This window comes from Danio rerio, chromosome 3 (genome assembly GCF_052040795.2).
Source record: "Danio rerio strain M-AB ecotype USA chromosome 3, GRCz13ab, whole genome shotgun sequence".
Classification (NCBI taxonomy): Eukaryota; Metazoa; Chordata; class Actinopteri; order Cypriniformes; family Danionidae; genus Danio; species Danio rerio.
Window position 1 is genome coordinate 65450453 of NC_141023.1, and position 13231 is coordinate 65463683.

Genomic DNA, 13231 nt, shown 5'->3' on the forward strand with positions numbered 1-13231 from the left:
GAAACACTTTTTCAGGCCACTATACTGTATAAACACAGATTTTGCTGACTAGTTGACTAGTTACATTACATTACATTACAAAATGCCTTTGTTTACTCGTTCACTGTAAACAATATATTGATTTACAAGTAAGGCACAGAAAGTAGCTGTGTCCCAAATGGCACACTATACACTATGTACTTATGCACTTACACACTCAACAGGATAGTATATGTATGTAGTGTCGTCCCAAATGACGCACTAATGTTTTTTTACTAAACGGAAATTCAAACCGTTTCCCTGATGACGTTTGACAGTTGCCAAATCAGTGAAATAAATGACCGAATTATCAAATAATACCTATCGTGAGTATTGCCGCATTCACCATCGGGAGGCAATATAATCACTCTAGTAGGAGAATTTTGCTCTCTCCATCCAAAATAAATAAAGTTATTCGACATGTGCGTCCGATAGCTCCGCCCCTTCCGCTACGTAAGCAAACCTGCGGTCGTTGAGTGCGTGAAGTGTCCATCATTACACACTTCATTTTAGCGACTGAATGAGTGCATCATCCGGGTAATTAAAGTGCACTTATTATTTTAAGAGTTTTCAGTGTGAACACACTACTTACACTGTTTATACTACAAAATGGCGTAGAATTGTGCATAAGTATGCGATTTGGGACGCAGCTCGTGAGGGCTTTATCATGAATATTGATGCCGTTCTCACTCTTGACAAAGACCGGCCTCTAGTGGGTCATCAGTGTGTCTGTGTGAATGAAGAGACCCAGAACATGAGCTTCTGTGTTTGTCTTTATTTACAGTTTCATTTAAGTCCACAATATAAATAATAATTGTCATAGGCTCACAGTGATCTGAACATTTACATTACTCTGTGCTAAGTTTCTTCAGATTTGAGCCCCCGCCTTGTTTCCTCCTCAAGAGAAATTATTATTGTTTACTTCTAATAGTAATAAGATAATTGATGTATATTCTGATGTTCAGTTTGTGGACAGCTTTCCCTATTAAACAATTAAAAACTAAATATCAGGTCAGGAAATGCTTTTGATGTGAATGTTCTGCACACATTTAATTAGGAGGGAAAAAGAAGAAGCCTACGAAGCCTTCTCTACTCTACAGATCATTAAGAAGAAGATCATTGTAAGCTTTAGGAAATGTATTAATCTTGATGTTATTAATGTTTAAGAGATTCATTAATTAATAAAATTTGAGTCAGAAAAAATATTAAATTTAGCTATTGTCTTTAACTTTGTATATAGAAAATGTATAGTGTAAAACTATATATATAAATTATATGGTCGAGAGAATGATCACTACCAGAAACGTACAGTGATATATCTCTCATAGATACAAATACAAGTCTATGCAACATTATTATTTTATGTGGGCTACTTTGAGATAATTCTTTTTTTATTGGGTTAAGAAACCCACATTAGTCCCATCAAAGAAAATAACAAAAGACAAATATCATCAGACACACGAGTCTTTACTGTTCTCCAAAACTTTGTCGCATTCTCCAGAAGCAGAACTGAGGAAAACAGAATATTTTGATCTGAGTCACAAAACAAAACTGCATCAGGTCTATTCATCATGTTATAAAGCAGCATGGACTTTATTATAATGCTGGGTTCACACCAAACATGCTTCATACAGTGAACAGACCTACCATTAAACATGATAAACCTTCACTATTAAACCAGAAACATTCATTATAAGCCACTTTCAGACCACACAACCTCACTATTCTCTAAGCAACAAACAGCAGCCAATCAGCATTCGCCGAACCACAAACAGCAGCAAATCAGCTTCCGCTGAGCCACACGCTAATATCCCGCCTCGGCGCTCAGTGTATGAAGTGGATGGAGTATGAGTCGGATCGCTGATAAATGCTAAACTTTGCCGTTTGCTGTATAATTATTCTTCTGTTACGGGTGTTGTGCGTCTTTTCAAAGTAAGTGTATTATATCTGCCTTCTGTAGCGTTCACGAGTGTGATATGTTTCACTTTGCTGCCGAATATCTCTTCAGGAATTAGGAAAACATCTTACCTTTATTTACAGTTGCTAATGCTATCTGTGTAACTTGGCTTCCATTCATTTGTGTTTCTAGTGTAATTTACTGGTTGTTTCTGAAATATGTTTAGCACAGATATAATATCTGTCAGATAATGTACTCTTATATTCAATAATAATGTTTCTCACTTTAGGTTGTGTTCAGTTTTTGACTGGCTTTTGTCCGCTAAAACAGCTTTATTTTGATTTCAGACCTTAAAATAATGATTGTGTGAACACATTTAAGATGATAACCTTCTCATTTAAACACCTCATTTACTGACTGGAGGTATTTTTAATGAAAATAAGACAATATTTGTTTCTTCTGCACTCAGTGTAGAGATTGATTGAGAATCTGTGTATTATAAGTGTATTATATCTCACTTTTATAACATTCGCGAGTGTGATTTGTTTAATTTTGCTGTCGACTAACGTTATCTCGTTCGAGTTTGGTTCTGTTTTGGTTTGATCTTCATCAAATGCATACCTGTCAACATCGGGATGTGAAAATTAAAGATATGCCCAACATTAGGGACCCACTCCCCTCCTCCTTTTAAAAAAATCCCTAAATTTCTAAATATGCCCATCTAGAGCTGTTTCATTGTAAATAAACAGTTAAATGGTTAGTAATATGTTTAATATTATGTACAAATAAAAAAACAAATATATACATTAGCAGCAAATACATGAGCAAACAGTTCAGCTTATTAAAATTAATAGCTGTTTTAATGAAATAGAATCAAGCTATTAAATTTTATTAGCCGTTTCTTCCCTGTATAACGTACATATTCTGATTAAAGAGCAACAAATGAATCCCTTATTTATTTAGAATTTTACGTTTGATTTGATTAAATAACAGGTGTCACTTTAAAAATGCACACATATAAGAATATAAAAAAGGCATTATTATTACAACATATTGGAGTTAACTTGAACACTTGTATTGGTAAGCTTAAGTGAGCTCACAATGAATGCCTTTGAGGCAGAAAACTGCTTACCAATACAAATGTTCAAGTTAACTCCAATATGTTGTTTGCATGCACTTTTCAACTGCAACGAACAGTACTTGATTTGTGAGTTAAATGGAGATTATTGTGACTATACAACACATTAATGATGCCATTATGAGCAATGTATGTTTATTATAACAGCGCCATCATGTTGATTTCTGTTGTGTTACACACTTTATATCATTTAAATGTCACATCTGTTTGAAATGTACATGATTAGTTTCAGTAATTATCAATGTGTGGTAATTTTGTATTTTCTGCATTTATAGGAAACCACACACACAAACACACCCATCAGCACACCAATTATAAATGTTTGGAAGTTCTACATCCATCAACCAGATTAAAGTTTGTTTTTTGAGAACTGGACTGTTGCACCTCTTTTTAATGGAAGAGCATGGCTGGAAAGCAGGAGCTAGTGTAACGACCACAGTAATAATCGCAAATAGTCTGTTTAAACACACCCAAAACCCAAACATTGAAAAAAAAAACGACCAAGATTGACATCTTTAGATATTATCATTATTAATTATGTGTATATGTATGTTTAAACACGCACCCAAAGCCCAAACATTCGCTCCGCTTCACATCGCCTCCTAAAATCGTGTACGTGCGCACCACGACACGACAGCAGACAACTCACTAGTTCACGTCACTCTCCAGTTAGAAATGTAGTTAGTGTTTGGCTGGAGACATGCAGGAATTACACACAAAACTAAGCTATACTTACATGCTATTTCAGAACAAATATTCAGAGTAGCATGGTGAACAACATAGGGAGGCTGTCATTGTTTGACCAAATGTGAATTATAAAAGCAATTTCAGCTCAGTGAAGCAGGCTAGGCGGAATAGCACTACTTACTGATGTTCTGTTGTTGAACTAAATGTAAATCCACATTATCGAGGGCCCTTATGAAACCGAAAATAGTCACATCAATCTTCCATCGGAAGATTTTAGTGGCTGAACAACACTTCTGTGCATATAACCCATTTGTAATAACACAATCTACGACAGCTTTGGGGGACTTTAAGAGTTTTAAATCAGAACGTTAGCTGTCTAACAGCAATACTTCAGCCATGGTTCCTCCAGCGTGCAAAACTAACTCCAATATTGATTCAGGATTTTAAAAAGTTTCAGTTCAGCATTTGATTTTACCGCGTCTGTGACCGTCTCGTATGCAGGTGAACGCGCGGTGCGCATGCAAGCGTGCACTCGCGAATACAGATATGCGTAAACGGAGATGCGCAGAAGCCCAAATCTACATTTGTTGACAGTTTGAGCTACTTATCGAAGTTATGGGAGATGTCGGCCTGACGATATTTAATTGGATGAACATTTTTTAGTCTTATGCCTTATGCAGAATATAAAAACGAATATATAAAAGGTTTTACCTTTACTCAGTTGCTAATGTTATATGTGTAGCTTTATTAATTTGTGTTGCTAGTGTAATTTACTGGTTGTTTCAGAAATATGCTTTGCACAGATATAATATCTGACAGCTAACGTGCTGTAATGTTTGTTTGTTTACCTAACGTTTGCATTTTTTTTTTTCTCTTCACATTTTGCTCATATTTGAATGTGTTTTGTCTGCTAAAACAACTTTATTTTGTTTGATTTCAGAAGAACGAGATTAGAAGCGAAGATGATGAACTAGTTAAGGTTGGAAATACCTTGCTAAGTTTTTTTTAATGAAAAGAAGAGATAATATTGTTTTTCGACAGCACTCGATTGGGATGCAAAGCAGCCATAAGATTCACAAGATGGTCCGCACTGGAGAGAAACCATTCACATGCACCCAGTGTGGGAAGAGTTTCACACGATCATCACACCTTAATATACACATGTTGGTCCACACTGGAGAGAAGCCATTCACATGCACCCAGTGTGGTAAGAGTTTCAGACATACATCAAACCTTAATAAACACATGATGATCCACACTGGAGAGAGACCATTCACTTGCACCCAGTGTGGTAAGAGTTTCACACGATCATCAAACCTTAATGAACACATGTTGATCCACACTGGAAAGAAACCGTTCACATGCACCCAGTGTGGGAGGGACTTCAGACAAGCAGCACACCTTAATCAACACATGTTGATCCACACCGGAGAGAAGCCACACAGATGTGATCATTGTGGTCAAACATTTGCACGAAGTTCATTTCTGAACCGTCATGTAAGAGTTCACACAAATGAGAAGCAGTCCTCATGTTCTGTGTGTGGAAAGAGTTTTACACGGCAGTCGAGTTTAAGAAAACATCAGAAGATCCACACTGGTGTGAGAGAGCATGTCTGCTTTGAGTGTGGGAAGACTTTCATCACAGCTGATGAGTTGAGGCGACACCAAAGGATTCACACTGGAGAGAAACCGTACACGTGTTCACACTGCGACAAGAGATTCAGTCAGAGTGGAAGCCTGAAAGCACATGAGAGGACTCACTCAGTAATCTGCTAGCCTGACTTGTATGTTTTGTTTCTTTAATCATTCCTCATGATAACCAGTTGATTTCTAAAGAGTCTTTAAATAGTCTTTAAAAAGGGCTTCGCATCAGGCAGTGTGCTTCTCCACAAAGTCCTCCTGTAGCTTTAAAGGGCTCCTATCAGGCCAAATCAACTTTCAGGAGCTGTTTGGACAGAACTGGAGTGATTTAAAGCTCTTGCACTTCTGTGATGCACCATTAATGTGGAAAGGATTTTGGAGCACAACGTGCTGCTTTTTTTGCCAGGAGCACCATGCATATTCCAACAAGACACTGCAAAACCACATTCTGCACACATTACAAAGTCCTGGCTGAGGAGGGAGAGGATACAGGTACTCGACTGGCCTGCCTGCAGTCCTGACCTGCCTCCAATAGAGAATGTGTGCCGCATTTTGAAGAGCAGATCCCAACAACAAAGACCTCGCATTGTTACTCACTTTAAGACTTGTTTGCAGGTAGAATGGGACAAAACTACACCTGAAACTCTTCATCACTTGCTGTCTTCAGTCCCTAATCGTCTTTTAAGTGTTGTGAAAAGGAATGGCCACATTACAAAGTGGTATGATGCATTTCATTCATTGATGTCCACTCCAGGATTGAGTAACACAAGTTTCTTCAGATTTAAGCCTGCCTTGTTTCTTCCTCAATAGAAATTTTTATTATTAATTACTACTAATAGTAAGGAAATAAGTGATGTACAGGGTGGGCCATTAAATGGATACACCGTAATAAAATGGGAATGGTCGGTGATATTAATGTCCTGTTTGTGGCACATTAGTATATGTGAAGGAGGCTTGTAAATAACTCACAAAAGAAAAAAGTTATGTTGAAACCAGGCCTGGATTGGCTAATCAGGAGGACCGGGAGAATTCCCGGTGGGCCGTTCCGTTTTTTTGGCCGCGAGGGCCGGTGTCCCTAGCTCCAGAATCTGTTGCTCTCAGCAGTCACACTTTATAAATTAATTAATTAATTTACTTGACCACAGTCTTCTTATTCATTATTTTACCGCAGCTCTGCTCTTTTTATCTATTTTCTCGTAGCCTCGTGAGCATCATGCAGCCTGCAGGTTGATGATATAACTCAGATGAGTCACTGTTGTGGTCCAGTGGTTAGCACGTTAGGTTACGACGTCGCCGACCCGGGTTTGATCCTCGTCGAGTAATTTATTTTTTTCATTTTTATTGTTAAGACATATAATACTCTTAGGGTTGTTGAACATTTGAAGTTCTAAAGCAGCTGCTTTCTCAAAAAAACAAAAATAAGACGTGATAGTGTAATTATAAACTGAATTGGAAATTACCTTATTTTAATATAGTCAGTCGTGAACTGAGGTGGGCCGGTCTGAGGCTTAAAACTCCAGGGCTGAAAAGGAGTCCCACTCCGGCCCTGGTTGAAACCGAGCACACCATTGTTTTACTTGTGAAATTCCCAATAGGTTTATTAAGATGTATCCATAGAAGTGGCCCACCTTGTATATTTGCATGTTCAGTTTGCAGACAGCGTTCCCTGTTTAACAATTTAAAGTTAAATATCAAGTCATTAAATTCTTTTCAGGTGATTATTTTAATCTGTGCAACATGAAATAAACAAATCAATTCATTTAAAGGGTCACGAAACACCAAAACACATGTGTTTGAGCTGTTGACAGTCGTATATGTGTCCCACACTGCTAAAAACACTATTAGGACACCTATATTTCACTAAAAAGTGTAAATTGGTTGTTTTTGTGTTATTTCAAGCAAATTCGTACTTCCGGTTTGAAACAAATTTTTGAAGCTGCGTCACGGTCATGAGATAATAGCGTGTATTCCAGCGTGCAGACTGGACGTCTGTGCCAGAGTGTGTCTTATTACGTCTTACAGTGTGCTGCATTAATGCATGAGTAAGGCTTGGTTCAAACCAATCAGCGCGCTCTATTGTGCAACTTCATTAATATTCATTACTATCACCGTGTTTTCAGGACAGAGACGCCACGTTGTGTTGGCAAAACAAGCGTGAAGTGTTGCTTTTATAGTTTGCTGCAGTTCAGTTTTGTTTTCATTTTCTCTCTGTGAGAGCTCAGCTGGAGTCACGTGTGGATTAACAGTGTACGCGACGCTCGACAACAATAACTTACGTGTCTAAGGAGGATTATTGTTTACCTGAGAGCTGTTCTCATCTGCAAACGCTGAGATCCAGATTCGCTTGTAGTCTCCTCTTAATAAAGACGCGGCTCTAGTTGCTGGTGATTGTCCTGTCTCTACAGATTTGGTAAGTGAGCGACCAGTGCTCTTTGTTTATTCAGTTTGTTCGTATCTAACAAACTATTGCACCGAGTGTAAACATGTTAGCACCACAACCAAACTTTAACCTCGTGTAGGGTTTTTACCGCATTTAGTGACCGGAATAACACACGCGGCTTTTTGACACTACCTGTCGTGTGCATCTAAGTTTCTGGGAAATGCAGAGGTTTTTTTTTCTCTCATTCGCCGTGCGGTATCAAACATTGCATGAAAAATACACGCTTAGAGCAGTTCCTCCAATCAAATATCTTGTTTGTCGCGAGGGGCATGAATAAATTCCCTGAATGAAAGAGCCAAACTGCAGTTAAAGTCCACCATTTAATAATTTGCCAAATAATTCGACTACAGATGTCCATGTAAACAGTCACTTTCTCCCCTGTTTGTGTGTGTATTTTGACTCTGAAACTCAGCAGGTGCCTAAATAGACACTCCCACACCATCCCACTTTAGTTCCTCCGACACTCCTCCCTTAACAGAGCTGGACACGCCCACTTTTCTGACTTTTTCCAAAGTAGAGGTGTGAAAACACCCTGCTGAAACGAGGGGGTTTCATGGCCCTTTAAACACACACACAACCTGATATACAGACATCTAAAGGGACTGATAAGTGCCATTATGCCTCATCTTAGTGTGAATCCATCAGAAAAGGGACAGGGGGTCTGACATAAGAAGTGCAGTGAAAAAAACACACTCAGTAGCTATGTTTCCATCCAAAAATGCGAATAAATTTTATGCGCAAAACTGGATTATCGCATAAAAGTTGTACGAATGTAGCAGCATTTCCATCCAACGAGTCAAAGCAAAGAAAATCGTCACTTCCTGATTAACTGGCGCCAAATATCAACAGTAAAAACTGCAGTAGGAGAAGCTGCATCAATCTTTTCTAAATGAATGCGCCTCAGAAGACAATCCTGACAAGCAGTGAGCGCGCAGTGGCGTTTGAAGGTGTCAGACGCGGAGCACAGGGGCTCTTGATTCTGGAGGTCATTAATAATATAATAACATTAATACAGAAATGGTTAGGCGTTTTATAATGACCAAAACAACATTTCAGATGTTTTATAATGTGCTCAGCCTGACGTTTTATCCATTCACACTCATTTTAAGCATCACATGATCTCTTTTAACAAAATCACATTACCTTTTTTAATGCGCATGTAACAAATGCTGGATAGGTTGGCGGTTCATTCCGCTGTGACGACCCCTGCAGGGCTCAACAATAAGGACTGCCCGATGTCCCAGGGTCTGCGTGAGAGATGCTCGGGACAGTAGACAGAACCATGGCCTGATCAGGGTAGTCCTGCCTTGTCACTAAATTTTAATAGACGGCAGCATAACCGCAACATCAAATTATGAGGCTAAAAGAAAACGTCTGTTTCTAACGTTGTGGAAACATTTAAATGGGAACAACACAACAACAACAAAAAAAATGACGTGATGTCTTGCATAGTTTGCCATCACTTTTAAGTCAGCTATGGAAGTTTTTTCCTATCAAAATTAAAATGAAAATTCAAATGCTTAAAAGATCAAATGATAAATCAAATGCTCAAACTATAAATCAAATGCTCAAACCGACATTGCAAATGATAAATCAAATCCTCAAACCGACTCCTCAAATGATAAATCAAATCCTCAAACTGACATCGCAAATGATAAATCAAATCCTCAAACCGACTCCTCAAATGATAAATCAAATCCTCAAACTGACATCGCAAATGATAAATCAAATCCTCAAACTGACATCGCAAATGGTGAATCAAATCCTCAAACTGACATCGCAAATGGTGAATCAAATGCTCAAACTATAAATCAAATCCTTAAACCGACATTGCAAATGGTGAATCAAATGCTCAAACAACTCTGCAAATGGTGAATCAAATCCTTAAACTGACATCGCAAATGGTGAATCAAATGCTCAAACAGACATCGCAAATGATTTGTTGTTGACAACAACCGGTAGCGCTACGACTTTTTCAAGGCGTTCAGATTTGCGTGCACTATTCCATGTCGTATCCGTATAAACTCGTGAAAGAGAAAGCGAGAAATCTCCTACTGCTTCTGTCCACATTCTGAAGTGTTCATCAGATGGGTACATCTATCACAGGAGGCCACGAAAAACCATACGGCAAGATGATAAAAAAAAGTTACATAACTGACGTTACAAGCGCAACTTTAAATAAATGGCAGGTTTATTAAATCTTAATTTAAAATAATATTTTATTACATAAGATATCCTTGTCAAATTTCACCCAATTTGTTGTTACCTTTATTGTGTAACATTTTTTATCCACGTGTAGAACATGCTTAAAGTTAGTTTTCCAGTCTTGTTTGATTATATAATCATATATTCTTATATCAAAAGAAAATCTATTACATTTGTTCTCTTTTTGCTGTTTATGTTAATTGTTAAGATACAGCAATGTTTCCCCAAGCCTGTATGAAATTTTTATTTCTGCATAATAATGATTAATAATAATTGTTATTGATAACAATCCCATAATAATACAAATAAAATAGCAGGGACAGAAGCAATAACACCTATTACCATCAGTAACTTGATAACCCTACCTGATAGCCTTTCTAATGTTGGCACATTGGTACATCTGCACAAAGATGTCGGACAGCTGCTTGAAGATATCCCTTTGGAGAAATTTTACACTCGAAAAATGTAAGTATTTACTCTAGACTGCAAAGCCCACCCCAACACTTACAAAAATAATAAATGCTGTTCACACACACACACACACACACACCACAGCTATGCATGAATAGTCACTAGACAAATGTAGCCAAGGTGAGTACATCTTAATTTTCAGTCAAAAAATGAAATAATGTAGTTATACATTATTGAAATTATTAATCAACAATTAAAGAAAATATGGATGTATGATTAAAAGAATTAATAATAGTAACCATGATAAATAAATACAAGTCAACAAGATACGAAACTAAGCTTTATTCAAACTTATTCAAACAATCATGTATTTCAGACAAAACCCCATGTTCTGCTGCATGCTGGACTTCACTTGTTTTTGCCATCACATCCCTCAGTGCTGCAGTCAGACTGGAACAGAGTTGTGAGGTGAGGCTGTCCATGCCTGAGAAACCGATTCATACTGAAGATGAAGAGACCACACCAGTATCTGGCTCAGATGAGGACACGCAGGCAGGTGGAGGGATGCAGGGTCTTGTCCATGGCACTACAGCATCTTCAACATTTCCTTCATCAGCACACTGCTGTTCTTCATCATCATCACTGCACACACCAGTCTGAGGACATTTCAGATTATACAAAGCTCTTAATAAAGAAGTCATTTAACAGCACACTTTTTGAGTTTCATTTGAGTTCTGAATTGGAAGTAATAACATGATCTTACTTCATGTTTTGAATTCAGGTTTTCTCTGTTTTCTTGCCTTGCAAGTCCTGCTCCAGCCCAGAAATGGCATATAAATCAACATTAAAGAAATTGTTGTAATAGCGGTTTGAAACAACAATATTTTGTTAAACAAATATGATGGTAGCATTTGTTCAGTCACTCTGCATCAGCTAACACACAAACATGTGTGCTTCCTTCTCTATCACAACCAGACAAGTCACGTTACCTCTGTGATTTGTGTGCTCAAATTATACTTTCATAAATGTATCACCAACTGAACAGAAGAAAACATTACTGTATTAATATTACATGTATCTCACCTAAGCTGTATTGACAAAAGTGCATTCTACATCAGCACAAACAAATCACTCAGACGTCTGTTTAATGTTATAATTTGCTAATCTGCAATACCTCCTATATTTTTCTGTCAGACATTGAATAATCGTCTTTATGTAACGTTTGAAACGTAACGTTATGTGCTTACAGAAGTTCCTACGTGATAATTTACAGCAAGATAAAATAAATATACTGTAAATCTTTACACTTTCAGTAATTCTACAGTTCACTGTACAGTAGCTCAACTATCGCTATTTTACTGTAACTTAACTCAAGGAACCGTCTTTCTGGATTTAATTACTTACATGTAAGATGTCTAAATCCATCCAGTTTTCCACATTGTGACGTAGCATCATCATCTTGCCGTATGGTTTTTCGTGGCCTCCTGTGATAGATGTACCCATCTGATGAACACTTCAGAATGTGGACAGAAGCAGTAGGAGATTTCTCGCTTTCTCTTTCACGAGTTTATACGGATACGACATGGAATAGTGCACGCAAATCTGAACGCCTTGAAAAAGTCGTAGCGCTACCGGTTGTTGTCAACAACAAACTCTTCCGCCTTAAAGCTCCGCCTATGCTGGTTGATTGACACCTCATTTGCATTTGATTTATCATTTGCGATGTCTGTTTGAGCATTTGATTCACCATTTGCGATGTCAGTTTAAGGATTTGATTCACCATTTGCAGAGTTGTTTGAGCATTTGATTCACCATTTGCAATGTCGGTTTAAGGATTTGATTTATAGTTTGAGCATTTGATTCACCATTTGCGATGTCAGTTTGAGGATTTGATTCACCATTTGCGATGTCAGTTTGAGGATTTGATTTATCATTTGCGATGTCAGTTTGAGGATTTGATTTATCATTTGAGGAGTCGGTTTGAGGATTTGATTTATCATTTGCAGAGTCAGTTTGAGGATTTGATTTATCATTTGCAATGTCGGTTTGAGCATTTGATTTATAGTTTGAGCATTTGATTTATCATTTGATCTTTTAAGCATTTGAATTTTCATTTTAATTTTGATAGGAAAAAACTTCCATAGTCAGCCACCATTTGTTTAGCAATAAAATACCTGCACATTTTCCATACTGCTATATTTCACTGCTAAATATTTTAACATTTTTCAAATGTTTAAATTCTACATTCACAGATATTATTTTGTGACGCATTCTTTAATATATGTGGCTAATAATTAGCAATTAACCTTTAATTTCTTCGGTGGGGCCAGTGAAAATCTTGGCAGGGCAAGTAAAAATTTGAACCACTGGTCCAATCGGGCCAGTTGAAAAAACCCTTAGCGTTGAACCCTGCCCTGATTAATAAAGAGACTAAGCTGAAAAGAAAATAAATGAGTGAATATTAAAGTGACAAATCAATACTTGTTAGTGGTTAAATGTATAATAGATGTTAATTCTTTGGGTTATTTATAAACCCACATTACTCCCATCAAAGTAGCTTAAATATCAAACAGATACAAGTCTAGAATTTGACAGAAGCAGAATTATGGAAAACAAATCATTTTTGATCACAAAACAAACATTAAAGCAGCTTTAATTTATAATCAACATAGTTAATAAAGCAGCATGGACTTTATTATAATGCTGGGTTCACATCAAACACAAAGCACATTTCATACAGTGAACAGGCCTACCATTAAACATTATAAACCTTCACTATTAAAACAGAAACATT

At 37.3% G+C, this 13231-nt stretch overlaps 2 protein-coding genes and 1 long non-coding RNA gene across 5 annotated transcripts in view; 2 read left to right on the forward strand and 1 right to left on the reverse strand.

The window, feature by feature from the left end:
* zgc:113030 overlaps window positions 1-13231 on the forward strand; it is a 30274-nt gene that overhangs the window by 11845 nt on the left and 5198 nt on the right. The window lies entirely within an intron of this gene.
* On the forward strand, window positions 1845-8569 carry LOC147846123 (uncharacterized). 2 transcript variants are annotated; one of them, XR_015481464.1, is made up of 4 exons: window positions 1845-1950; window positions 4681-6577; window positions 6626-7181; window positions 7281-8569. XR_015481464.1 is itself a non-coding variant. In XM_087245454.1 (2 exons), the coding sequence occupies exon 2, from the start codon at window positions 4749-4751 to the stop codon at window positions 5514-5516; it is 768 nt and encodes a 255-aa protein (XP_087101580.1). In that variant the 5' UTR covers window positions 1845-1950; window positions 4681-4748; the 3' UTR covers window positions 5517-7756. The 2 variants fall into 2 exon arrangements, 1 of the variants encoding a protein (XP_087101580.1); XM_087245454.1 differs by having other exon boundaries at window positions 4681-7756.
* Window positions 10765-12093, reverse strand: si:ch211-198g14.2. Of its 2 annotated transcripts, XR_015481488.1 has the most exons (4): window positions 11842-12093; window positions 11427-11474; window positions 11201-11247; window positions 10765-11093 (listed from the first exon to the last, which is right to left on the reverse strand). It is a non-coding gene; the product is annotated as a si:ch211-198g14.2 (long non-coding RNA). The 2 variants fall into 2 exon arrangements; XR_015481487.1 differs by lacking the exon at window positions 11427-11474.